The sequence below is a fragment of the Urocitellus parryii genome, chromosome 9 (assembly GCF_045843805.1).
Source record: "Urocitellus parryii isolate mUroPar1 chromosome 9, mUroPar1.hap1, whole genome shotgun sequence".
Classification (NCBI taxonomy): Eukaryota; Metazoa; Chordata; class Mammalia; order Rodentia; family Sciuridae; genus Urocitellus; species Urocitellus parryii.
In genome coordinates, this window is record NC_135539.1 from 18,173,913 (window position 1) to 18,201,596 (window position 27,684).

At 48.7% G+C, this 27,684-nt stretch overlaps 1 protein-coding gene across 1 annotated transcript in view; it reads left to right on the forward strand.

Moving 5' to 3' along the window:
- Hs3st4 (heparan sulfate-glucosamine 3-sulfotransferase 4) overlaps positions 1-22,336 on the forward strand; it is a 340,564-nt gene extending 318,228 nt beyond the window's left edge. Inside the window, exon 2 of the mRNA XM_026392175.2 lies at positions 21,700-22,336. Coding sequence (XP_026247960.2) covers positions 21,700-22,336 — 637 coding nt within the window. The remainder of the gene's footprint in view (positions 1-21,699) is intronic.
- The last annotated feature ends 5,348 nt before the right edge of the window (positions 22,337-27,684 follow it).

The following is a 27,684-nucleotide window of genomic DNA, read 5'->3' on the forward strand; positions in this document are numbered from 1 at the left end:
GCTAGTGTGATGCTCTTGCAAAAGCTCACCCGCTCCCTGTCCCTCTCTCTCTCTCTCCTCCTCTTCCTTCTCTGCCCCCACATCCATGCCTCCGGCACAACATCTGTAACGTATGTGATAGACGCAATGGCGTTACTCAGTTTGGGTTTGGGTCATGATGTCACGTGTGCATGCACAGTAACCCCCCACCCCCCCATGCAGATTCTGCATCCACAGATTCGACCGACTGTGGCTCAAAAAGATGGGGAAAAACCACACCTATATGGAGCATAGACGGAATTTTATCTCCTGTCACTATTCGCTTAGCAGAACAGTATACCATCTATTTACATAGCATTTATATTGTATTGGGTCTTATAAGTAATCTAGAAATGATTTAATGTATGTGGGGAGATTGTGCAGTTTGTATGCAGCTCTAACACAGCTTCATGGAAGGGACTTCAGTCCCTGGTGGTCCTGGGCTGCACAGAGGGGTGACCGGATGCGGGTGCATGCGTGTCTACCTCTGTGTGTGGACACCCAGTAGACATATTTGCATGTGTGTATGTGCGTAGTCCAGGGAAGCCGGAAAGGACTGCAGATCAACTGTGCTGTGACCAAGGGTTGGCTCAGTCAGCGGGCAGGAGGGACAGGCAGTTGCAAGAAGTCAGAGCCTCACAGGCAAATGATGGGTTGTGGCAAAGTCTGTGGTGTCTGCAAAGTGTCAGGAAGTTCCAAGAGGTGCAAAGGCAGGGTGGGGGTGCATTTTAAAGGGTGTCAGGACGGTGGCCAGAACACAGGCTCCTCATGAAGGGACCTCAGAGGCTCAGATTGATTCTGGCCAGCAGACCCCACCTGAGAGTCCTGATCCTCTCCTACTTCTTCACAGTTCCACCAAACTTCATCAATTTCCCCCTATGATTATTTTCACATAGACATTTTTCAATGCCCAAGGCACACGTGAGGCTCCACCTATTCCGAGGGCTGCCAGGGGGCACAGGGGTTCCTGGCAAAGACACATCGGAGCATCTGGAAAAAGCAGGGGGTTCATGTGATACGTCCCCGCGGCCCGGGAGCCAGGGGTGATGGGTCAGCATCGGCAGCAGGGGACAGGGCGGGGAGGTGTCCTAGCAACCTGGGCCAGCAGGACTCCTGGCTGAGAACCAGCTGCTGGACTGTTAGAAATACAGAGGTTCAAACCCCTGAAGGGTTGGCGAAATGACCCAGGTGACACGGGAGCATGACTGAGCACAGCATTGCGACAGGGAGCTACCAGACTCGGTTAGACCTTGGATACACAGACCCGGTGACCCGGCAGCCCACCTCCTGTGACTCCCATCAGGAGCTGCTCCAACACGGGCATAAAGAGGCGTGGACAAGGCTGCTCAGTTTGGCCGTGATTGTCATAAGGGAAATTGGTTACAAGGGACGGATCCCTCCATAGAGGGGAGGGAAAGGGGAGGGACCCGGGCAAAACGCAGCAAATGATGTCACGGACCATAGCACGGACACATAGTGCCCCACTATCGTGTGTAATTATTATGCACCAATAAAAACATAAAAGGAGAGTCCAGTGGAGGAAAACATTCCATGGGGCACCATTCATTTAAAAATGGGGTGTGCACTGATAGGAGGGAGCTCAAGGAGTTCTATTGCACAGAAACCCAAATTTTCAAGGGCCAAAGAGATATGATGCTGTTTGTGCCAGTAGACTCCCCAATGTTTCCATGGATTACTCACAACTATATTATGTATTCTGTATGATTTCTATGGGATTATATGTATCTGTGTGTGTGTGTGTGTGTGTGTGTGTGTGTATGTGTGTGTGTATGGACTGAGCTAGGCACAGTGGTGCACACCTATAATCCCAGCAGCTCAGGAGGCCGAGGCAGGAGGATCGCAAGTTTGAGGCTAGCCACAGCAACTTAGCGAGGCCCTGTCTCAAACTAAAATGGGCTGGGGATGCAGCTCAGTGGTTAAGCATCCTTGGGTTCAATCCCCAATATCAAAAAAATATATATATTCAAAGGACTCCCTTGGGCAGTGTAGAGGTGGGGGAATTGGACTCCAACAGGACTCGGTGGAGGAGGGTTCAGCCACCAGTCCAGTGAGAAGACAGAGCTCTTCTGAAGATCCACGTGACGTCCAGATGGCGGGGTAGGAGACACCTCTCCAGAGAGGGAGCAGTGGGGTTTGTCGTCCTGGGCACTAAGCCAGCCTTTGGGACATAGAAGGGACACCTGGGTCACCCTGACTCAGAGCAGCCAGCGGACCCATCCTAACCAGGAAGCGCTGGCTAAAGGCTTATTTATGGAGGTGCTGCCCACAGTCCTTGACAGGGGACGGGCACAGGGGGGCCCTGCAGCAGCCTATGGAAGGTGTGTTGGGACAAAAGTCATCAGTGAGTCCAGACAGAGGTGAAAGGTCAGCTGAGGCCCCTGCCCTGCCTCCCTGTGATCTGTCAGCCAGACCCTACCCTGCCTGGGGCGAGTGTGGGAACACCCGGGCAGGAGTGTTTGCAGAAGAGAGCCGCAGAGGAAGGCTGCTCACCAGGAAAACAATCCTGGGCCAGTGGCGCTTTCTTCGTCGGTTGCTCTTGTGCTTGCGTGATCACCCCGCCAGCCAGGAGCACGGACCCCAGACCCAGGCCTGGATCTGCCCGAAGCCGTCTCTGTCTGAGGAGCCGGAAGCTGCCTAGGACTCTGAGTGCAGCCCTTGAGCCATCTGTCAAAACACTGAAGGGGGCTGGAAAAGGCTTTCACCATCGCCGACAGCTGGAGATACGCTGGGAACGCTGGAGATGGGGAAAGGCACCTTCTCCCAGGGGTGGGCCCTCCATGCTCAGGTGGAGGCCATCTATTATCTCTAAGGTCCCGTCTGCCGGGGGACTCAGAGTGCAGACGCCTTTCCATTCGGAAGGAGGTGAAGCTCTCCCTGAGAAGATCAATGGATAGGTGTGATCCGTCATGGAATTAAAGACCAGAATCAGGCAATTGGGTAAAGACAGGGAGAGAAAATTCCTGTTTTATTTTTTTGAAAAAAAAAATTACATCATGGTGCTAGTAGGTCTTTAATACCTAACACTGCTAATTTCCCCCATCAGAAAGAAAATATCAGGGTCAGATTCTGGGGCAGGCAACAGGATTAGCATTCCTTTTTCTTTCTTTTTTCTTTTATAATTTTTCTTATGGTCACGTCCTGTGATGGCGTTTGCCTGAGACATCTTTAGTGGCACAACAAATTGCCATAAACCAGGGCTAAAAACAACACATTTATGGTCTCACCGTCTTTGTGGTTCCCTGTTTCAGGGTCTCTTACGAGGCTCTGGTCAGGGTGTTGGCCAGGGTTGGGATCTGAAGTTCAACCGGGAAAAGTTCCACTGCCCAATGTTTGTGGATGTTTTCAGGATTCAGTTTCTCGTGGGCTATTTACAGAGGACCTCAGCTCCTCGCTGGCTTTGGTCCAGGGGGTATCTCCGTTTCTAGACAAATGGACTCCTCCATAGGGTGTCTTACTTCATCAGAGCCAACCAGGGAGAGAGCCACTGGAGAGAGTCAGTTAGCAAGATGGGAGTCACAGCAAGTCTCAGCCTTGCCCACCTTCAAGGGGGCAGATCACACCAGGACGTAAGTACCAAGAGGTTGGGATCATTGAGACTGTCTTAGGGTATGTCTGACGCAGCAACTGTAACTGTTTTTCCTTTCAATGTAGTGGTTCACAAGTTCTGCTTTAAATAGATACATGTAACTAAAGAAGAAAGAAATAGGATTTAAAATGTGGAGTCCAAGATACCGCGAGTATATATGGATATCCGGAAATGATGGAGTATGTGCAAGATCAAAGATCAAGAAGTTCCCCATGTTATCAGGATAGGTTAATCGTTCTTGTTTATTTATTCATCTGGGTCCAGCCATCTGTTTATCCATCCGTGGAATAACAAGACATTCTGGTCTTTCTGGGCATTTGATTTAGAGATGTGTGTCTAAATCATGGCTGCATCTTAGAATTCCCTGGAGCTTTTAGAAATACGGGGAGCCGGGCCCAGTAGCACGTGCCTGTCATCCCAGCGTCTCAGGAGGCTGAGGCAGGAGGATCACGAGTTCAAAGCCAGCCTCAGCTATGGTGAGGTGCTAAGCAGCTCAGGGAGACCCTGTCTCTAAATAAAATACAAAATAGGGCTGGGAATGGGGCTCAGTGGTCGAGGGCCCCTGAGTTCAATTCGAGAGATGACAACAGATCAATGTAGTCTGAATCCTTGGCTATGTGGACCAAGGAGTTCTAATGGGCATCAGAGTTGCGATCACTAGTGTGGTGACTTCAGGGCATGGATCCACTTGCAGGAGAATCAAAGATGCACAAATTGCAGGCTCAGCTTGATTCTTGTTCTCCAAAGAACAGGGTCTCTGAGGAGGTGGCAGGCTAAGCCCCAACACGGAGCTCCCGCCCTGGTCCCGGGTCATGGACCTTATCCTTGACCCGTAACTTGACCTCCAGCATCATCTCTAGCACCGAGACCTTCAGTTGAAATTCCAGGTCAGCCCTCCCTCCACTTGGCCTCCCAGGGGCAGGAGGCAGGAGATTCTGTGCTCCACGTGCATGGTTGAGGATGGAGGTCGCTCTTTATCTATGATTTAGGGATGGTCAGCTGAACTGACCAGGAGGAAGAGTGACCATCAGCCTCCTCGGCTGGCCAGTCTCCCTCAGGGTTTCCTACCCTCTCAACACGTGGGAACAGAGATGGGGTCTTAGGTACCACCAGCTCAGGCATGAAATGAGCAAGCATGTGTGTGTGTGTGTGTGTGTGTGTGAGAGAGAGAGAGAGAGAGAGAGAGAGAGAGAGAGAGGGAGAGAGGACTTTCAGCTGGTACGTAGATGTCTCAAAAGCTATAGTGGATGGTTCAATCCAGGCTCATGCGATAGAACTTTCCAGGATAATGAGAATCTCCTGTCTGTGGCTCCAGGGCAGCAGCAAAATAACGGGGGGGGGGGGGGTGACGAGCAACTTGTGTAGATTGATACAGCAGGAGTGGGAGCCCTTTATTGTAGGACAGGAGGGGTATATATACATTCCACACAGCTTATCTAATTAACATAAACTAGATACAGCAGTCAACCAATCAGGAATCTCCACACTTCATGGCTCGTTGGCCTTACTTCACAAACCACTCCCTCTGCAAAATGCCAGGCGCCATCCTGACTTGTTTACAGACCCTAATAGGTCTTATCGCAAAGAAGCTGACTCTCTAATTTCAGCTGATTTCAATGTTTGTAGTCACCTGTAGCTAAGTGGCGTCTGCATGGGGCGTCACGGATGGAGGTACGTAGTGGAGATCCGTTGTGGGAGGATCTGGGGGGTGCTGTATTCTGGAATAAGGGAAGAGCAATTGTCAGCTCCCTACGAAGGAGCTTCCCGGAACAGAGAGAATTTTGACAAAATGGAATTTGAGGTGGGTTGGCCTATCACAGGGGCCCAGTAGACCCCAAGTAGGGGTATGGAGATTCATTTTAATATGGCGAGAGACGGTTGGAAGGATTCAAGTCCCGGAGCGAGAGGATCCCAACCACCAACACTCAGGTCAATTTATCATATAGTCTTTGTGTACATCGGCTGACCCAGTCTTCACAGTAATAATTCCAATGGGGAAAAAAGTGCCATCGTGATTACCCATATTAAATTCAAGATAGAAAATAGAGGCGCCAAGAGGTTATCTGACATGCATCCCGGTCTACAAGTTGCAGAATTAGAGTGCGGAGCAGGGCACGCAAGACCAGAGCCCACGCTCTTGACCACTAGGCTACACTGCCTCGTTCTTGGCCAGTGTCTGCTTTTGGAAAAAAATCCCTCTTGCTCAGTGAGGAACGAAACTGGGAGAAACAGGCCCTAGGACGAGTGGTAGCCAGAGATGACAGTGCTGTGGACTAGGGATGTGGCAGAGGAAGGATGGGGTGATGGGGCGGAGGAGCTAGCCTTGAAGCGTGTCTTTCAAATAGAAGCGACAGACATTCTGGACGTGGCTTGCTGGGGGTGCTGCAGGGTGAGCGAGGAAAGGAAGAGCCAGCGATGGCTTCCAGTATGGGACCCAGCTGGTCAGCAGTGGAGGCCTTTACTGGGTGAGGATGACTGGGGTGGGTGTCCTGGGGCTGCGGTGGGGAGGTGGGTACCATCACGTGCCGCGTCGGGGAACCCACTGGGGATAATTCTGTGCTTCTCTTTGAGCACACATTTTCCTTCCTCCTTTCATTTTTTTTCCCTCCTCCCTCCTTCCTTCCTAACTGCTCTCCTTCCCTTCTCTATTTCCTGCCTTCGTTCAACAAATATTTATTGAGACCTACCCGGTGCCAGAGAGCAAATCCATCTACCAAAGAGCCCGCCCACCTCCCTTCTTTGGAGCTGCATGCTTTAGGACACACAGCGATACCCAGGAAAGAGAACTGGCAAACCGACGCTGCATGAGGAGATGGACCACGGACAAGATGAGCTCAGAGATCAGTGAGCCCTAGGCAGTGGACACAAGAGGCCGATGGGAAGCACAGTGCTTGGAGACAGGGTGCCCCGGGTGGGGGATGGTGCTCAGGGGAGGCAGCATCTGCTCTGAGAATAATATGGAGAAGGGACCAATTAAGGGAACAGCAGCATGTGTGAGAGAGAGACAGACTATAGGTGATTGATATGCATGTGTATCTGATAATATAAAAGTGTATGTGTGTGTGTGTGTGCGCGCGCGCGCCTCTCTAGGTGTGCACCCACCTCCTGTCCTATCTGTCATTTCTCCATCTGTTCTAGGATCCAATTGATTGGTTTGAAAATCTGTTGAGCATTTCACGCACCCCAAGCTGTGAAAGTCAGGTCTAAATACAGACACCGTAGGAAGCACTAATTAATTTATGATTGTATTTTACATCACTGAAACGAGAGCTCTTGATTCTGGGACGCAACTTTCTGAAGGAAATAGCTCAAGGGCAAGGTAGAAGGTTCTTTCCTGGGCATTTTGTAGAAGACACTGTCCTGCGAGCCAAGTCCAAGGTCCAGGGGAAGGGGACTCCCGGCTGCATTCCATCAGCCGAGGATGAATTCCCTTCCATGTCAGGTCTCGATTGCAACCAAACTCTAGAGCTGGCACGGAGCCCGATGGTGAAACACCCTTGTTCTTCACAGAACATTCACACCTGCCATTGCTATGGATGAGTGGAATAAGCCCTGGGACTTCATGTACAAGTGTCCATAGCCAGGCAAGGCGTTCTCGGAGGAAAAGGCTCTCACTAACGCATCATCCCGCCTTGCCGACCAGGTTCCTTGAACCATGAGGGAAAAACACACAACCGTGATTTACAGAAGAACAAAGATCTTTTTAAGGATGCACAAGAGGTAAAAATTAAATGACCTGCCATCTGCACGGGTCCTAACCCGACATTTTCTGAGAATGCACCACAAAGAGACAGGTTTCACAGGTACGAGCAACAATCAGGAGCCCCCTGCAAGGTGCACGTGAACCTCATAAAACATGCACCTTGGCTGGTCTCGGTGGGGATCCCGACGAGGCTAAGGTTAGAGGGGGCTGAGTAGATTCCCCAAAGTCATTTAGAACCAAGATGTCAGAAGGAGCGTGCTAGTCTGCAGCCAGGGCGCCATGGTCACTTGCCTCAGCGGGCAGAAGATGGTGCTCGGGGGCCATGACTGCTCATGGGCAAGCCACCGACAGCGTCTCATCCAAGAAAATGCTAAATGCTAATTATCCGGATTTGGCCATTCCACATTGTATCAATTTATCACCTGGGGCTCCGTATGTCTGGAAAGTTAATGATTCATTGAACAAGAGGATCTGGGCTGTTTCGAAGGGCAAGTGGACTCAAACCAAAGGTAGCCCAAGAAAAGGCAGAGAGTGAAAGGAAAGTTTGCCAAGTTTCCTTCATTCAGAGCAGGGTCTTCCTGACTCCGAGGCTGAGAGTTGGGGTGCCCCACGAGATTAGAGGCCGTCAGGCTTATCCGTGCATAAATGGCAGGGGCAGCTTCAGCAAGAACCAACGGAGCCTGGCTGTCAGCAGGATGCAGCTGAGAAGGAAGGAGGGCTGGCAGCCTCTCTGAGACCGTGATGGACTGACACCCAGCTGGAGGTGAAGGCCTGAGGTAGAGAGGCCCCAGAGCCCGGGCTTCCTGAGAGAAGCTCTCTCCTGTCACTGTCTGTTCAACTGTGAGCACAAAGTGCCTGGGCAGACACGCTGACACTTCTGTCATCGTTATTTAATTGTCATACCTGCCCTTGGAGACGCTGAGCCTGAGGAAAAGAAAATACAATCAACTAGCTCATAGAAGATGGTGCGCGAGGGACTGCACAGGGACACACTTGGAATGTGTTTGAATCAAGTGTCAGAGACGTGCACTCCAGATGGGCTCCCCGGTTGGAGGCAGGCCGGGTGTTCTCCATAATCTTGTTCATTCGAAATCGAGGAATATTGTGTCTTGGAACCTCTGGAGGGGGATGGTCCAATCACAAAAGATAAAGGTGGGGAAGAAGAGCCCGTGGCCTGAGGATACGGATTGGAAGCTGAGGGTCTGGGCCAGGCAAGTGATTTAGATTTTAGATCTGTGCTTTCCAATCTATCAGCTTCAGAATTCTTGGAAAGGATTTCTGCTTCCCTTAATGGAGACCAAGCATTGAACATAAAGAAAATCTATAAAGTAAATCTCATGAATACACACACACACACAGAGAGAGAGATAAAGAAACCTTTAGAAAATGCAGATTCAGTGATGACTCAATCACAAATGCATTTTAAAGGAGTCTTAAAATCCTCGTGGCTTTCTGCCCATAGGTGCTTTCTAACTCAAACGATATGGAAAAGTTAGCTTCTGTCACCTGGTGGTCTGTTAATGACCAGTGACCACACTCGGAGAGGTCGGGGATTACAAAAAACAACGCTCACAATTGGCACAGTGTGAAGTTGGAACCAAGCTCTTCCCTGCGACGAAGCTTCCAAATGCTTAGGCTCCTTGGGGTGGCAAGGAGAAAGACAGTTCTGGCATCCCACGGGCGTTCTGTGCCTAATTGAAGCAGGCTGTTCTTAGAGTGGGCTGGCTCGGTGCCATGTGCCATGTGCCATGTGAGAGGTGGGATTCTGTGAACTAGAGTCACCACGTACGGGGGATGCATGTCCAAGGCAAGCAGTAAGAAACCTTGAGAATCAATGCAACAGAGAGATTCATTTGTACCTACTGTGTGCTCCGTGATAGCAAGAGGCACCTTCACCGGTACGTGCTCTGTGCCAGGGTGCCCGATCTCTTTTCTTGTGAATGAACAGGAGATGGCCTCGTCTCCAATCTACAGACGAGAGAACCAGGAGTTGAAGCATGACGCGAGTTGCAAGCGTGATTCAGAGATGGCGCCCTGGAGCGCAACCCTCAACCCTGGACCTCTGTCAGGCTGCGGCTGCCCTGGGGGAGCTTTTACACGTGTTGAGTGTAGCTCTAGAATCAAGTGGACCCTGAGCCAGTGACGTCCAGCCTGAAACTCTGGACCAGTCTGTGTCTCCAGAGCCGCAGTGTCTCCTCGCACGCTGGTTTTCTATTTCAGAAAGTGACAACTTACTCAGAGAAAAGTCCTGCTCTGTGTTTCATCTTCTAATAAGCACGGCGCCAGGCACATGGTAGTTGCTAAATTAATGAATGAAATTATTTCACAAGCTTTGATCCGACGAAGACAAATATATATAGTACAGGAGATCAAGATGGATATCACAGTGTCAAAGTGAAGGTCTTGATTGTGGCACTGCTGTGCCATCTGGGGCTCATGATGACCACGTCTTCTTCTGAGCTCTGCAGAAGAAGACGTAGTCACCATGCCCTACCCCCGGCCAGTTTCTCTTTGGGGCTTGATCCAAGAATAGGGTTGTGGGCGCCCTTAACATTATGGCTGGTGTTGTGGTTTAGATCTGAGGTGCCCTCCCAGAGCACCTGTGTGGATTCAGGAATGTTGGGAGGTGAAAGGATCGGCTCCTGAGAGCGGTAACCTAACCAGCCCGTCCTGGTTTGGATGGACAGACTGAGTGGTGTAGGCAGGTGGGGCTTGGCTGGAGGAGGTGGTTCCCTGGGGCCATGCCCTGGAAGGATTCATCTTCCCTGTGGGCCCTTCTGTTGCTCTACTTACTGGCCTCCATGAACAGAGCAGTGCTCTTCGCCACCTCCTTCTGCCATGTTGTTCGGCCTCACCTTTGGCCTGCAGCCATGGAGCCGGCCCACCATGGACTGAACCTCTGGAAACATGAACCAAAATAGACTTTCCCTCCTCTAAGTTGTTCTTATCAGATATTTTGGTCCCGCAGCTGAGTAGCTCCTGCCCATTAAGGTGAAGGCACCATTGGGGCAGATGCAAACCTGTGACGCCCTCATTATTCCCATCGGAAAGAGCAAGACCCGCCTTGGAAAGCCGTGAGCCAGCCCGAGACAGAGATGGTGGAGCCATGAACAGGGGCTTTCTCTCTCTCTCTTTTTTTTTTCCATTATTATTCGTCATTTATAGTGTCTCTGGCCACAAAGAAGGAGTTGTCTCATGGGATAGGTAGGATGCTTGACTTCTGATCCCTGGAGGTAAGATCCATCCAAGAGTGGTTCAAGATACCTGGGTCCTCAAAAGGCCACACACATCATTTTTCCAAATAGTTCTCAGAGAGGAAAAGATTCTCACACTCCCTCTCCTCTCCTTGCTGGTTGCTGGTTCTACCGATAACCTACCCACTTCTCCAATCCGTTTAGGATGACGGCTTCGGAACTATACACGGACTGGTTTTGATTTAGCAGAATCATCAGGAAAAAAATATAAAGAAAATCCAGTTCTCTCTCCATATCATACCCAGAAAGGCAGCCGACTCTTGGATTCCTGTGTCTGCATCCAGACTGCCGGGCCCTCTGCGTCTCGCTGCCTCCTGGTGCATGGATTCCTCTTAACTTGCCCCCCGGCTGGAACAAAAATGGGGTCCAGGGCATCTTCTGTATCCTGGCCTCTTGGCCATTCTGCCAGGGCTCATTGGTGGCTCCCCCTTCTCCAGGCCACGTGGTCCTCACAGACTCCGCACCAGCACCCGTCCACACCCCACATTCCCCCATAGCCAGGGCATTGTGTCCGGGGATCTCAGACAGTCACCCTCCCGGGAGCCGGATGGAGCCTCTAGGAAGCAGCGGGTGATTGTCTCAGAGGTGAAGCATCACTCAGAGCCGTCGTGGTAGCCAAGGCATCGATAGGGCTTCCCGTGTAGCAGGCCACCAAGGCACCTGCTGGGGTCTGGATGCATTTTGAGTGCGTGCCCCCCAAAATTTATATGTTGAAACTGAAATTTAATATCCATTTTGAGGCACTCAGAGGTGGAAAGGTCCTCTGCTGATGGTGTTGAGAGTTGGGGGCCTGTGGGAGGTGATCAGGATTAGATAGTTACCAAGGTGCAACTCCCGTGATTAACGGGTGTCTTCATAAAGAGAGAGAGAGAGACCAAGCGACAGGGGAGCGTGTATGCTTCCCGTCTCTTCCTACGTGATCTGTCGCACCACATTGAGATTCTGAGAGCAAGAAGGCCACTGTCAGACCCAACTCCTCAACCTGTGCTTCCAGAACTGCAGGTCAGAATAAGCTGCTTTTCTTTGTAAGTTTCCTGGCCTCAGGTATTTTGTTATAGTGATGCAAATTAAACTAATGCAGTGCAATGCACACGGACTCCTTTTTAAACAACAGACAGCCACTGATCTGATTTAATTTTTAAAACAACCTTATGTGTATATATATATATATATATATATATATGAATGATAATTTTATATATATATAAAATCATATATTATATGATAATTGCATGTTGTCATCATCATCATCATCATCATTCCACTCTATCCATTAGGAAAGCGAGGCACAGAGAGGTTAGTTAACTTGCCCCGAGTCCCAGCTCTTAGTGCAGAACCCAGATTCAAGTCCAGGCAATTTGGTCAGAACAGTGGCTGTCGGTGAGGGGCAGTTTGCACTTCCTTGGGGACATTTGTGGTTGTCCTGACTCGAGGATGACACTGTCCTCTGAAGGGAGAAGCCAAAGATGCCACTCGGAACCCTGCAGTGCCCACTCTAAAGAACGATCCATCCCGAACGTTGACAGGGGTAACGTTGTGGAGTCCTGGGTGAGACCTAGGTCTTGATGACGTCAAGGTGACAAATGGTCTTGTTTGGGGGCGTTCTAGTACTTTTTTTTTAAGTTCATAAAACAGAGAAACTGTTCCCCTTCGGGAGAAAAAAGTTAGCGCCACCTGGGGAACGGAAGAGGGGCCGCCCTCCTGGGTGGAGAGGTTGTGTGACGGGGCCCAGGGGTAGACGTGGACCCCCTGGTCTTTTCTTCCAGATGGATCTCTGAAGGGGAGACCAAACCCAGGAGAGTTTCTCCCGTGGTCACCAGGATCTGTGAGTGGTCAGAATATCATCCACCCCGTTCCGTTCTCTCTGAGTCTTCTAACTCCCTTCCTCAGCCCTCAAGCTCAGCCCTACCCTTCCGCCATGGGGGATGCCCACGCCGTCAAGCCCAGTGCTCCCCAATACTGCTGATCCCAGCCGCCTCCCAGCCGCCAAATCTCACGACTCTAATTCATGTCTGCTGGGGCCAGGGATTCTCTCTGAGTAGGCATGCCGGACAGGCTGTGGCTCCTCCACCTGAGACCACTGCCCTGACCCTGACCTTTAGGCTCCAGCTGGTCTTGGAAGCTTCCTCTCCCTTTGTCACATTGAATGGTGGTCGATTTTCAGATCTCAACTCTGCCGCCTGCAAGCTGTGTGGGCTCAGCCAAGTTGCTTAACTTCTCTGTTGCTTGATACCAGGGAAAATATTAGCATCTACTCTCTTCACCTGTTTCCACAAGGACTCATGCCCTTGTCGCCTCAATGACATGTCTCCGATAAATTCCTGAGTCTAAAATATCTGTCCATGCCTGGCACAACTCTTTTATCTGTTCATTATAGATATAATCTTGGGGTTCCTTTTGACATAATCATATGAGCCTGGGATATAATGGGCTCCAATTCAGTCCCTAATAATTCCCCTTTCTCTTCCCCCTCCGTTTCCTTTCCCCGACTCTATGACTCCCTTTTCTATTTATTAATAGATTTGATTTATTAGTGCTTTATGCACAGACAGAAAGGTGAAATGCACTGAGGACTGGTCCTAGGCACATAGGAAATGACACACGTTTAAAACAAGGAACACCATGAGGCCCGAGTTTGCAGTTCTCTCCACAGTGTGACTCTGGGTCTGTCCCCCACGCCTGCCTTTCTACCCTCCGTAGGTGGCCCAGCCATGCAGAGGGGGCAGAGACGATTCTATTTGGAAAGACACTCCTGCCTGGAACAGAGACGTCCTGTCTGAAGCCCAGGCCACTCTGTGACATGGACTCTCCCAGCCTTCCTTCCTAAGAAGGCAGAGTCTGCTGAAGGGCAGGGACCATGGAAGCCTTATCATTAACATATGCCCAACACCTGGTGCATAATAAGCATCAATGAGTCTTTGGTGGAATTAATGAGGGAAAGACTATTAATGGAGCCTTTTTCACTGTGCAGGAATTGGAGGTCCAGGGAGAGCGAGAGTCCCTGTTCTAAATTCATCCAGCAACGCCGGTTGTTAAGTCAGAACAGTCGCTCGAGACTCTCAGCTCTACTTTGGCGGAGAGCCTGAACCCCTGTTCGGGCCTCTCTTCTTGGATCTCTCTATAAAATTGAGGCTTTTGAATGGCTGGACTTCTCTGCCTACGGAAGGTTCTGGATCCATGATTCGGGGGGTCGGAAGGCTTGCTGGAGTTCCCCACGTCGCCAGGCAGAGCCAAGTCCCGGCTGAGCTCGTGGGCAGGATTCCTTTTCTCTCTGATTTCACACTCCTCTCCAGCACCCAGGGAGTCGCAGTCAGGTTTCACCAGGATGGCGTGTGAAACTGTCCTGCTTGGCCATGTGGCAAGGAGCCGGTGGTGATGGGAGTGGATTTCCAAGTGCGATCCTTTCCCCCAGGCAGAGGGGCTGGCCCTGCTTCCTGGGCTTGCCCTAAGTGCCATTCTCGGGAGGGCTCGGAAAATACTGCTGATTTATGCATCATTTATCCCGCTGGATAGTGCCTTGGGGGAAAATGTCAGGTGCCCACGTACCTCAGATTCACGCAAGCCAAAGGCGAGCTCCGCCACTGACCCTTTCAGAGAGCACGGGACGTTTATATCTCATGCGGTTGACCGCTCTCTCCCTGGGCATTCACGATGGCCATTTGCTTCAGCGGAGGAGGCTCCAGAGACTTATTACAAATTGGATGGTGTAGCTCGATCCGGCAAGAATTCCTGGGGATCCTGGCCTGAGTTCTTGACGTCCCGGGGTGAGTCAGTGACAGCCTGAGACTTCACTTCATCAGTCTCTCTTTCAGTTTCCAGTTTGGTCCCTACTGGCAGAGTGACCTTGGGCCAGTCACACGGCACCGTTCTGTACTCTGGGTAAATACCGTCAGGTGGTGTCCACGAGCTCAGGCCCTCAGGATTGAATTTGGACTCTGTTTTTCTGGTTTGGGGCAAACAAATCAATCTCACTGGGCCTCAGCTTCCCAATCTCTAAAGTGGGGATAATAATGGTACTTTCATCAAAGAGTTGGTTTAAAACTTAACACCTGGGCTGGGGCTGGGGCTCAGGAGCAGAACACTTGTTTGGGGGTGTGTGAGGCCCTGGATTTGATTTTGATCCAGAAAGAAAGAAAGAAGGAAAGAAGGAAAGAAGGAAAGAAAGAAGGAAAGAAAGAAGGAAAGAAAGAAGGAAAGGAAAGGAAGAAAGAGAAAGACAGTTAACGTAACTGAAAGACAGTTAACTGAGAACCTCCTATATTTAAGACATTCTCTACATTTTAATTTAGTTCTCATGCATTCTAGATGAGAAGGATACTTGATTTCCAAATATTGAAACAGATACAAATTGCAGGTGTTCCTTGAATTAGGATGGGGTGGTGTTTCCATAACATTTATTGTAAATTGAATATCAGCGTCAAAAGTGCATTTGATTTGCCTAATCTGCTGAACATCAACAGATCAGCCACACAGAACCCTCTAGAATATTGGTTTGTTTCCCTGCCTGGTCCTATGGACAGCCTGGGAGCTGCTATAAACATCAAGAGAGAGTATCGTAGCCAGGTGCAGTGGGTGCGTCTGTAATTCCTGCTACTAAGGAGGCTGAGGCCGGAGTATCACTTGAACCCAGGAGTTCAGGATCAGCCTGGCCAACATCCCCAAAGAGAAAGTCCTGTGTTACACCTCATTAGCCCAGAAAAACGATCCACATTCCAATTTTGAAGCATGGTTTCAACTGAACATGGCTTTCATATTTTTATAAAGTTGAGACACGGTTAAGTCAGACCATTTTAAGTGGGTGACCCTCTGCGCGTGGAATGAGTAACCTGTGCCGGATCCTACAGCTAATCAGTAGATTCAAGCAGAGTCCGACAGGCGCTGAGTCTCTGCTCTTATCCACGGAGGCAGGGGAGTCCCACATCTGAAGGAGCTTAGGGAAGTCAGTCCGGACTTAGAACTTGAACTCTTCACGGGGAAACAGAGTGAGCACTCAGTTAATGGCAGCACCCAGTCCGGGTTGCATGCTAACTGGGTTGTTCTTGTTTCCCTCGAGTCTGCTGATACTGCTGACCTGTGTATGAATGGGGTTGTGCTTAGCCAGGGACCCGTGGCAGTGGGACTGGGGGGCGGGGCGGGGCGACACAGTTAGATCCTGTCTCATAAACATTTGGGCCGATGAGAGCATCTGTGCCATCTTGCAGAATGATTCTCGCTTCGGGGCTGTGTGTTGACGCTGATGTTGCGGCTGCTCTGAGCGCCCGAGATACTGTTAACGAGCTGTTCCAAGCCCAGATGCGGTGTTTTCTCACCATATGATCCATCCACGCTGCAGTGCATGGTCTCAGACAGGCTGAGCCCGGTGCTTGGAAAGCCTGGGTTGGGGGGAGCCGTGTCCTCCAATCTGCCTCCACCCTCCGGATTTCCAGGGACCGTGTCTTCATTCCCATGTCAATCATTTATTCAATCGAGAACCACAAAGCCTTATGGTACAGTATGGCAGATGTCCCATCGGGCGCCGGGAACGTCCAGGTGGACAAAACCCTACCTGTGGTCTCAAGAGCTGATACTGATCATGCCGGACCCAGGAACAAATCATAGGAGGGCATTATCTAAGCTCTAATGTGGGTAGATCTCAAGGACTTTGGGGAATTAAAAAGAGAAGCCAGCAGGGTCACTCGGTGGTGGAAACCCTGGGTCCCCTGGGTTGAATTCCTAGCACTGTAAAAATGGTGGTGGGGGAGTGAGTGAAAATCTTGGTAAAGGAATTAAAAAATAAAATCGTACAGCCAGCATCTAGACACCTTTCCTATTTGAGAGAAGTCCCCCAATAGGCAAATGTCAGTCCCCTCTAGAGACTCTGGTGTCCAGATAACTACTCAACGCCACCCCTGGCGGAGGGTGTAGCTGATACCTCCTGTTACGGTTCCAAAGTGAGGCTTGGTCCCCTCTGCCCAGAGCTGCCAGTTTCTCTGGTTTTCCACCCCTGGGTAAACCACTCCTCCACGTGGCCTTCCGCTCTGCCCAGTGACACCTCTCCTTCTCTGGAACCCACATCCCACCTATCATTAAGGTCTGTTGGCATTTTTTTTTAAAAAAGCATGTCCTCTGGCCATGTCTTCCTGGCCACCCTCACCCAGGGCCCCTCCACATCTCCCCTGCTTTTCCTGAGGTGGTCGCTGTGAGCAGGCTACTTCCTTCTGCCCTCACCACATTGCTCTCCTTTCTCAGCATCCAAAAAAAAAAAAACATTAAATGTAAATCACATCACAGGCTCCTGTTCCATATTCTTCAATGACTTCTCAGTACATAGAGGAAAACATATTCCAGTGTCTTCCTCATGGCCGGTCCATCCCTCCTGGTTTCTAGCTGCCTCGTTGTGGCTCACCCTCCCCCCCCACACACACACACTAGAATTCCTGGTCTGTTTCCTATTCCTTGAGAACCCCAAGATAGGACAACATGGACCTGTTGGAATGTCAGGTGCAGTTGAGAAGAACTTAATTCAAACCCAGGGGAGAGAAGAGAAATTGGGGTGTGGATCATTCTGGAGAAGATGGAGTGGGGACGAGATCTGAGGCCAGGTGGACAGGTTGGTCTTCTCCAGTAGGAGAGGCGTCTGCTCCCATCTAATAGGAAGAGGGAGACCAGGAGGTGTGGAAATCACTGCTGGATCCGAGGCCTTGATAAGGGGACGAGGCAGGAGAACAGGAAAATCGGAAACCTACACCAGTCACAGCTAAGACCCAGGAGAGGGCCGGGGCTGGGGCTCAGCGGTGGAGCGCTGAGTCCTGGGTTTGATTCTCAGCACCACATAAAAATAAATAAATAAAATAAAGGTATGGTGTCCAACTACAACTAAAAATAAATATTAAGAAAAAAAAAACACCCAGGAGACAGACAGATCAATGGCTGGTCATTCTTTCACCCATTCATTCAATAGATGCATATTTTTTTGAATTTCTGCTAATTGCCAGGAACTGATGTGAGGCACTAACGCTGGTATGGAGTCAGTTTTGCCTAGCCATGGAACGTCAAAAACAGAAGACCCACTGGGCCAGGCCTTGGGAAGTATCTTTCACTTCTGAGCCTGTTTCCTTCTCTGGAATAATAATAATGCCTGCTTTGTTGATTATAATAGTTAATTCCGTAGTACTACAAAGAGCATTGTACTTGGGCTGGGGATGAGTCTTAGCGGTAGAGCACTTGCCTGGCATGCCCAAGGCCATGGGTTCAATCCCCAGCATTACCAAAGAAGAGAAAGAAGTTCTGCTTTCATCCAAAGTGACAGCCAGGTTGGTAGGTCTGGGAAGGAAGGGACCGTGTCAATTTTGTTCACTGTTCCCCTAATGATAAGGGATTATTTATGGAATAAATGAGTTTTAGGAAGAGGGGACATTGCACCTTGGTAGACTTTAAACAGCTCCTAGAAATCTTATTGGCAAAGTAACCTGCGTAATTCATGCCCCTAACAGTTGGATCTTGGCGCCGTGACACCGTCTTACTACTACTAGTGCCCCGACTGTGGGAGCCCTCGCAAATTACATGCTTTGAGCACGTTGTCTGTAGCGTGATGGTCAAAGCCACTCAGGCCCCTGGGTTTCCTTCTGCTGTCTTCACTGGGCCTTCGGGGCCTGCCCTGAGCCAGACGCACGCTTACCCGCCAATACCCACTGACTTACAGGTCGGGTACCATTTCCTCTCAGATGCTGCACATACCAGACTCCAGATCCACGGAGATCTTGACAGGTTGTCAATTAGCTGAAGTAAAAAGGAGGTGCCTTTGAATGGAGCTCAGTGTAAAGCCAGCTCTGAGGTCGGGGAGACGAGTGGCAAAGAATGGATGTGACAGTAGCGAGCAGCCACTCCTGTGCTAAAGAAAAAGAAAGCCAAACTAACACGCAAAAATACCTCCTCCAGGGGACCCAAATCTGGAACGGGCTGTGTAAAAATAGTTCCTTTCAGTTCTGATTTTTTTTTTTGCATCAACTTCAAATTAATATGTTTATAATACGGTATAAATTCCATAATAAAATAAGGGATTGATTTTTGCAATTAAAGCAGAAATAAGACGTGGATGCATTCCTTATAGTTAGCCTGAACTAATGGTTGGTTACCAGCATCTAAATACAGAAGTCCAGCTAATGACATTGGCTTGAATCAGAATTTACATTTAAAAAAAAATTGTCCCTGAGTTTATCTTTTCTATTTGGTCAAATATTAAAAAAAAAAAAATTCTAGCCAGGCACAGTGGCATACCCCTGTAATCCTAATGGCTTGGGAGGCTGAGGCAGGAGGATCATGAGTTTAAGGCCAGCTTTAGCAACTTAGCCAGGAGGCACTAAGCAACTCAGTGAGACCCTGTCTCTAAATAGAATACCAAAAAAGGGCTGGGGATGTGGCTCAGTGGTTAAGTGGCCCTCGGTTCAATCCCTAGCACCAAAAGGGGAAAAGAAAATTATTTGCCCTCCTTCTAAGAATTGCTATGAAAATGATCTTGGATAGCTGGCTTAAGTTCAATAGAAATTCTGGCATGACTCGATGCCATCCTAAGTGCCTTGTCTGCTCCCACATTGAATCTTTATTCCAGTCCTGAGACTGGACCAGGATTAGCCTGTTTTTAGGTGAGGAATGGAAGCCCCAAAGTTGGGTAAGTAAATTCACCCAGGAGACAGGGATCATCAGAACTCTGAAGTCAGGCAAATCTGATTCCCAAGGCTGTGTTTCTTCACCCCATGTCTCCAAAGGAGACGATTCAATCTGATGAGGACCAAACCAGCACACAAACATGAAGACATTCCAAATACTTTGGAGAACATGTCATCCCACGGACAAGTCTGATTATTCATGATCAGGGCTACGGCTTTGGTTTGAAAACTCTGCACTGCCCCACCACTATACACTAACAAGGTCCGGCTCTATGTGAATTTCTCTAGCAGGCAAATTCCTCTGGCTTAATAACAGTGCTTGCTGCGAAAGCTCAAAAACCCAACAGCAATTAATTATTGACAGAGCATGTGAATTAGAGATAAAAGAAAAGGCCTTCTCCCTCCACACGTGAGATAGTAAATAAATTTAATTATGGTAGGAGAAGCTAAGGGATCTTCGTCTGTATTAAGTTTTATTAGCTGAGACATTTAAAAGCATGTCATCCTAACAAAGAGGTCTTGTGTAATCCTAAATGTACCACTTTGGTGCAAGGCTCAGAAGTGAATAGACTTAATGGAGCTCCTGGTGGCAGATGGCTCTCGGTACCAACAGGTATTGAACAGGTTCATCGTCAATTAACTCTGGTCTACATACGCCTACAGCAAATTGACTGCCTCATAGGATCCTGGGCCTCATTTTATCACAGACAGGCCTGCTACATTGGGATTTGGGGAGATGGCATTAAACCCCTTTAATATCTTGGAGCCAGATAAGATGACACCATTCTGAAGGTAAAGAGGTGAAGGGGTGGCCAATAGGGAGAAGCACCCTTGTCAAAGAAACCAAAAGACACAGGCGGTGGTGTGGAATCTGTATTAGTTAGTTTTCAGTTACTGTAGCAAAATGCCTCCGATAATCAACTCAACAAGAGGAAAGGTTTATTTCAGCTCATGGTTTCAGAGGGTTTCAGTCCACGGTTGATTGTTCTGGTTGCTTTTGGGCTTGTGGCAGCACAGTATATCATGGAAGGAACACATGGTGAAGGAACCCATTCATCTACTGGCCCCAGTACGCAAATAAGTAAAAGAGAGGAAGAAGCTGGGTTCCCAATAGCCCTTTCAAGGTCATGCCCCCAATGACCTAAATTCTCCCTCCAGGCCCCACCTCTTAAAGGCTCCACTCCCTTCCAATAGTTCCACCATCTAGTGACCAAACCTTTAGCATGAGGCGTAGGGGGACATTCCAGATGTAACTAGAGCAGGATCTGTCCGGAGCTCACTGGACAAACTTGGGAGCAAAGAAAGAAGAAAATCCTCCTTATTGAAGCAGACCCATATTAGATGCTTTCACCCTATATGTCATTTTATTGTCAACTGAACTTGAGGTAAGCTTTAGGATTGTTTGAATGAGGTTAATAAGAACCAGAGAAAAATTCCAATCGCTAGGGTCACAAAACCTTTGTGATTCCTGTGTCCATTCCCTGTTCCTGGCCTTCAGTTTCCTCATCTGTACAATAACGCCTTTGGACAATGTCAGGGATCAGCACACTTTTTATGTAAGGGCCATACAACCAATGTACTAGGTTTTATGGGCCACAAGGTCTCTGTTGCACCTGTCAGCTCAGGTGTCATGGCCCCAATGCAGCCATAGCACGTGGAATGAGAGTGAGTGTGTCCTAGTGAAGATCTATCGATGAACATCAAAATTTGAATCCTGTATAATTTTCATGGACCACACAGTATTATTATGTTATCGTCACCATCATTGTTGTCGTCATCATCATCATCACTATTATTATTATGTGTTTATTTCAACTATTTAAAGATTGCAAAATCATCATCATCACTATTATTATTATTAATTATTATTATGTGTTTATTTCAACTATTTAAAGACTACAAATCCTTCTTCGCTGTGAGTCACATAAAAAGAAAGAGGTGGAAAGTCGTTTTCCAAGCCTGGACTAGATAATCCCGGAGGTCTTGTTGAGCTCAAACATTTTCTGAAAGCCGATAGGACAATAAGATCCTTAATTTATTAAGCTCTTGTACATGACAGATTCTGTGCTAAATGCTTTTCCAACATTATCTCCCTTAATCCTTACACTACAGTGTGGAGCCAGTGCTATCATTATCTGCCTTTTGGAGATTATAAAACTAATATGGAGAGAAATTAAGGGCATATCTAGGTTAAACATAACTGGTAAGAGGTAGAAAAGCAATTTAAACCCAGGGGTATAAGGTTCCCAGAAAAGAATGTGGGAGTCTCCGCGGCCTCTTTGGATAATGACACCTTCTGATAATGACATAGTCAAGACTCTAGTTGGGACATGTAAATCCAAAGAACCCCCAAGTGCTTATCATTTTATTTGGTGGCGTCTCACGAGGTTCCTCTTATCATATATTTTTTTGATAAAAGAAAAAAATCAAAGTATTTCTAGATCGGAATAACCATTCTCTTTCCTTTTCCAGGAACGTGATGCCCAAGACGGTGGAGGGGCAGATAACCATGGAGAAGACCCCAAGTTACTTCGTGACCAACGAGGCTCCCAAGCGCATCCACTCCATGGCCAAGGACATCAAACTGATCGTGGTGGTGAGAAACCCCGTGACCAGGGCCATTTCCGACTACACCCAGACGCTGTCCAAGAAACCCGAGATCCCCACCTTCGAGGTGCTGGCCTTCAAAAACCGGACCCTGGGGCTCATCGACGCGTCCTGGAGCGCCATCCGCATCGGGATCTACGCGCTGCACCTGGAGAACTGGCTGCAGTACTTCCCGCTCTCCCAGATCCTCTTCGTGAGCGGGGAGCGGCTCATCGTGGACCCCGCGGGGGAGATGGCCAAGGTGCAGGACTTCCTGGGCCTCAAGCGCGTGGTGACCGAGAAACATTTCTATTTCAACAAAACCAAGGGGTTCCCTTGCCTCAAGAAGCCCGAGGACAGCAGCGCGCCCAGGTGCCTGGGCAAGAGCAAAGGTCGGACTCATCCCCGCATCGACCCGGACGTCATCCACAGACTGCGCAAATTCTACAAACCCTTCAACATGATGTTCTACCAAATGACTGGCCAGGATTTCCAATGGGAGCAGGAAGAGGGGGACAAATGAGGCCATAGCGCTGGGGAGGGAAGGCAGGTGAATGGCAAGGAGGCTCCTCCCCCCGGGGGGGGCCTAGATCCCCCAGGGTCTGCAGCCACCCAGTAGATCCCCTTCTTCCAGTTGGGAGTGTTACCCGGGGCTGCTGGCTTAGGTGGAGGGGTGGACCCCACAGCCACCCCCTGGAGGAACCAGGCCTATCTGAGCCCCGAAGTATCTGGTTGACCAGATGGCCACAGAAACCACCATTCATTCTTATCTCCTGCCAGCTGGTGGAGTCTGGTACCTCTCCGTATCAAAGACAGTGCCATGAATGTTTATTTGAACGACAAAAAAAGAAAGATCTATTTCATGGGGTGCTCTTAGTTGGGGGAAACCTGGGTTCTAGACCTGTACCTGGCATAGGCTCACCTCTGGATGGACTTCTTCCAGAATGTGGTGTGTGCCTGAGACCCTCCGGCCTCCTGGGGAGCCGAGTCCTCCCTCTAAGGCATGTCTAGTCTTCTCATCCTCCCAGGCCCTTGATTTTCTTCTTCCCCGCCTTGCCAAGACAGAGGCATGCACAGACATTCCTCACCCCGCCCTGCCCTCCCCTTCCAAAAAAATCAGCCCACATCCCTGGGAGCCTTCCTGCTAAGGATCCCTCTCATCGTGAGCATCCTGGATTGTGGGAAGCTTAGCACACGTCCCCACGTGAGAAAATCCAGCCCACGAGCCTTCTCTCAGAGCCCTGCGATCACAGCCAAGTCCAAAGCCCTGGCGTTGGCAAAAGACGAATGGCACATTTTAGGGAGAAAGAGGAAATCCGATCCTCTTTGGTGGGAGGTCTCCTTAAACTAAAGACCCTCTCCCCCCCCCCCAAGCACGGTGGTCCCCAGGCATGCTTTTGGGATGGACTCTGTCCCCTAGGGTCCCCCAGAGAGGCACAGACCAGAGAGTCAGCATGTCTTTTTGTTATGAATCACCCTTCAGGATGCCGTGGGCCAAGGGGTCACTGACTGTTCTGTTTTTTCCCGCCTCCACCCCCACAGGGTCATCTCATGATTCATTATCCTTCTCCAGAGATGGCACGTATGGGACCAGGGCACAAGGGCTGATTCCATTTATCAGCTCCAGTTTAAAGGGGGGTGGGGGAGGGCAAGGGCTGTCTGCAGACACCCCCATCAAGGGCTGCCAAACAAAGTGACCCTTCCCATGAGCCGGATTGGATTCAAATGCAGCATCTGACATCAAAGCACTTGTTCACAGATCACCCAAACCAGGAATCAATCATTCTAGTCAAATTTGAAATTTGTAAGAGCGTGGGGTGGGGGGAGTCGAACCTGCTCAGCTGTTACTAAACTTGTCATTTCTCCCACCCAATGAAAACTGTGTTGTTATAAAGCTTCATGCAATCGAACTCATGGGTTTCTGCCGCCTGTTTGTGTTGGTCCTGTCTATCCCCACCCTCACCCTGCAAGCCCACGAGTATCTTTCTCAGGTCAGAAGAAAGACCCAGGTTGGAGAGATTTTGGAGAATTCTATCTGTGGGGGGCAGGATGTTTTTTTTTTTTTTTTTTTGCAATAGAAGATGGTACCTAAGAGGGAGTACAGATGTCCCTGTCTTTAGCACTCCTGGCAAGGGATGGGCTGATTTTCCAGATTCCGAAAAACAGCTTTACAAATGTGTTTATTTTTTCTCCCTAGATAAGGGAAATTGAACAGATGGCAATAGATAGACTTTTCAATACCAAAGTAAAAGAAGATATAGATCAAAATGCACAGACACACGCACAGAAGGAAGAGAATGGATTTGGGCTGGTGCAGAAGGTGTGCGGTGTGTCCAGCGCCTGCGGGTGGGGTTTGTAATGAAAGGAGCCAAGGAGGACATGGGTGTTCACCAGCTCCACCTCACTGTCAGCCAGGGGGTTGTTCAAGGCACAGCTCCGTCCCCAACCCATTGGCTCAGAACAAGAGTAGGGCTCAGGCATGGATCCTTTCCAAAATATTCTTAAAGAAGGCAAGATCGAGAACATCTGGAGTCTCATCTGTACATCTCTTTGCCTTCTCGTCCTCCTCTCACCTGGCTTTTAGGCTTTGGCAAGAATCATTCCTAAGGGAAGTGCCTCCCTAGGGTTTTATGGTTTCCTTGTAAGAACACGTTCTCTCCAGAGTTCAATGGCAGCTAGGTAAGGAGCGGCTTTATAATTTAGACCTAGGAATACATATCTGGTTCTAAGAGAGCTTTAAAGATACCAATCTACTAAGAATGGCTGTTGCCGCATCCTCCCCTCCTCTCTTTAGAGAAGATGTAGAGAAGGGAAAGATGTCCGTGGATTCAGATGGTCAATCACACTCAACTCTCCATTTCCTGTCTCCTACCTGTCCTCATAAATCCAGCAAGTCAATAGCTTCAGTGCTTCTTCCAAAGAAAGCTAGTAAGCCTGCGTCCTCACATAAACATGACGAACAGATGCATTTTTTAATATGGTTAGCCAGTAGTAAATAAGCCATTTTCACCTGGGAAATAAACATAGGGAAATCCCTCTCTCTCTTAAACCATTTATATACCCTTCTTTATAACAGTAGAATGAAATTCTCTGAGTCAAAAGGGCAGAGGTCTCACCTTGGGATCATGAGGACTTTTAAGAGTCCGTTTCGCAAAATGGTTGAAAAGCTCCTGGTTCTGAAAAGAAAAGCAAATTTGATACATTTAAGGTCTGGGTTTTTTCCGATGCCTACTCTGGTATGATGCTTGTGACTGAGGGGGTGAGCCACTAAGCCATGTCCCCTTTGTCACTGGAGAGGCTTGACGAAGAAAGTTATCTTCTATCCAGAAAAACCAAGTCAACATACTCTGGTCACATTTAAGTGTGAACATGGCCATGCACGGGAGATTGAATTTTGTATTTGATTTCAATTAGAAACAAGCATAAGTCACGTTTAATTTTCTATTCTCCTCCCTTTCCTCCAATGGATGATTCATGGCTCTGGGATGGCCACTGCACATGGCTCACAGATGAGAAAAGATAATTTTTCCTTCCAAAGAGTGCAGCCAAAATCGCTCCCATATTTATCTCTTTTGCAAATACCATTGTGTACCTGAAAGAAAAAGAAACACCATTCTGTGCATGAAAGCTAAGGCCCTGCAGTTTAGAGCTACCAGCTTAGAATACAGCAACCACAATAGCAAAACCATCCAGCACCCCTATTTATTTTTAGTTTGTTTATGGGGAACTGCATGGACTCCTCGAAACTCCAGGAGCACCTCCAAGCAAATTTTAAGGCCAGGAGATACCAGACTCTGAGCTACAAAACCCAGAGTCCCCATCTGAGCCTCACTTCTCTACAGCCTCAACTCCTCTTCTTCTTGTTCCTTCTCTTTCCTGCCCCTCTCATTTGATCACTTCATTATTTCCCAAAGATCACATCTCCATTGTCTCACTTCTATCCAAAGAGAGGTAGCTGGGTTTTATCCTTGCCCGCGTCTGTCTTGGGCAAGGAAAATTAGCAATCTGGATTTTAGTTTTCATGTCATATAACATGAGCAGGTTTAATCCCTACCTGACCTCCCACCCAGGTTACAATGAGTTAATACATTGGAAGGCATTTGAAAGGAATAAAATGCTTCATTGACATCAAGGGTGGTGATGGGGATGATCATCATGGGGATACTCATGCTGCAGAGCTTCTAGAAATGAAGGTGATGGTGGTGATGATGATGATGATGATGGTGATGGTGAGGTGATGATGTTGATGATGATGTTGATGATGGTGATGGTGATGATGGTGATGGTGGTGGTGATGATGATGATGATGGTGATGGTGATGATGGTGATGGTGGTGGTGATGATAGTGGTGGTGATGATAGTGGTGGTGGTGATGGTGGGTGATGATGATGGTGGTGATGATGATGATGATGGTGGTGGTGGTGGTGATACTGACGCTACAGAACTGCTAGTGGTGAAGATGCTGATTGGTGGGGCCTCTAATCATGAAGAAAATTAAGGAGGAGGTGAAGGAAGCTCATGATACCACTTCTAGAGCAATACGTCTTCATAGAGTTTCTAGAGGGCGTCCTCTGTTGATTCCACTCTTCTATTCATGTGGAATCCTTGTGAGAGTGCTGAGAAGAAGTGGAATACCATTGATTTGTGCAGAACCCATGCCAGGAAGGAGTGTCACACACTCAAATAGATATTTTCCCCCTATCCAGGAGCAGGGTCCTTCTTTCACTGCATACATAGATTGGTGTTTTCCTGGATCCATATTCAAAGTGGTTTTTAGATATCACAAAGCTCCAAGATTCATTCACACAGGCCCAAACAGACCCTCTTAAGATGGACGTGAGGGTGATATTTTCAAGCTCCAAGCCATGAACTTAGTGGCTGAAATCCTGACTTCTGAAATTTTTACATGGAAGACAACGATAGTTGAAAACCAGGCCCATGCCTGGAAGCAGGTTTCACGTGTTTCCGGAAATAAGGTGAGGGTCCCCTCAGGTTCTTCCGGTAACAAATCAGGGTAGGGAGAGCTGAGCTCATGTTTTACAGTTTCTCATAGGAATGAGGAATTGTAATTTTCAGACACGGACGATCTCTCTTTTAAATTGTGAAATACCTTCCGTGACATAAAAGTACATCCAATGTCATCAAGGCAGGACATAAAGACCCCAAATGTGCATATCTACCATGGAACATAAGCAAGAGTCTCTAGCGCTCCCGAGGAATGAGGGTAAGGATGTGGATGTGGGACAATGAGGTTTCTGTAGGTTCAAACATGATTCTTTCAGTCCTTGATCCCACGCATATCTGTAGAGTGGCCCAGCGGAAACTGAAAGAGAGAGATGGGGAAGAGCAAAGATGACCTTTCTTGATAGGACTCCCAGCCCGATGGAAAAGATGGACATGGGGGCCCAGAGAGCAAAGGATTCACACTTTCACAAGACGGGGTGCACACAGCATGCATGGAATGGCACAGGTTAGAGGTGATGTAGGATAGAACCCATGAGAGGAAGGGAAAGACCACCTGGCACCGTAGCATGAAGGCTCACGCTCAGAGCATTTGCCCCATCCCAAGTCATAAGACGATCATTGCACTTCAGAAGGCGGCTATCGCACAATGAGATGTGAAAATACAGGAGATCCAGAAATTAGGAAGGTTGTTAGGCAGCTGGGGGTAAAAGCAGATAAGCATGCACAAAGGACACTAGTCTTGAGAAAAATCTTTCCCAGAGAATACTGGACCTTTTCTTCAAGTGACCACAGCCCAGTCATTAATAAGAAACCCACGTCCTTCCAGTGGCTCTTGACCTCTCATAGTTTCCTTGGCATTATCTGAGACCAAGGTCAAAAGGTGACCCTCTTCCCTCAGTGGTCAGC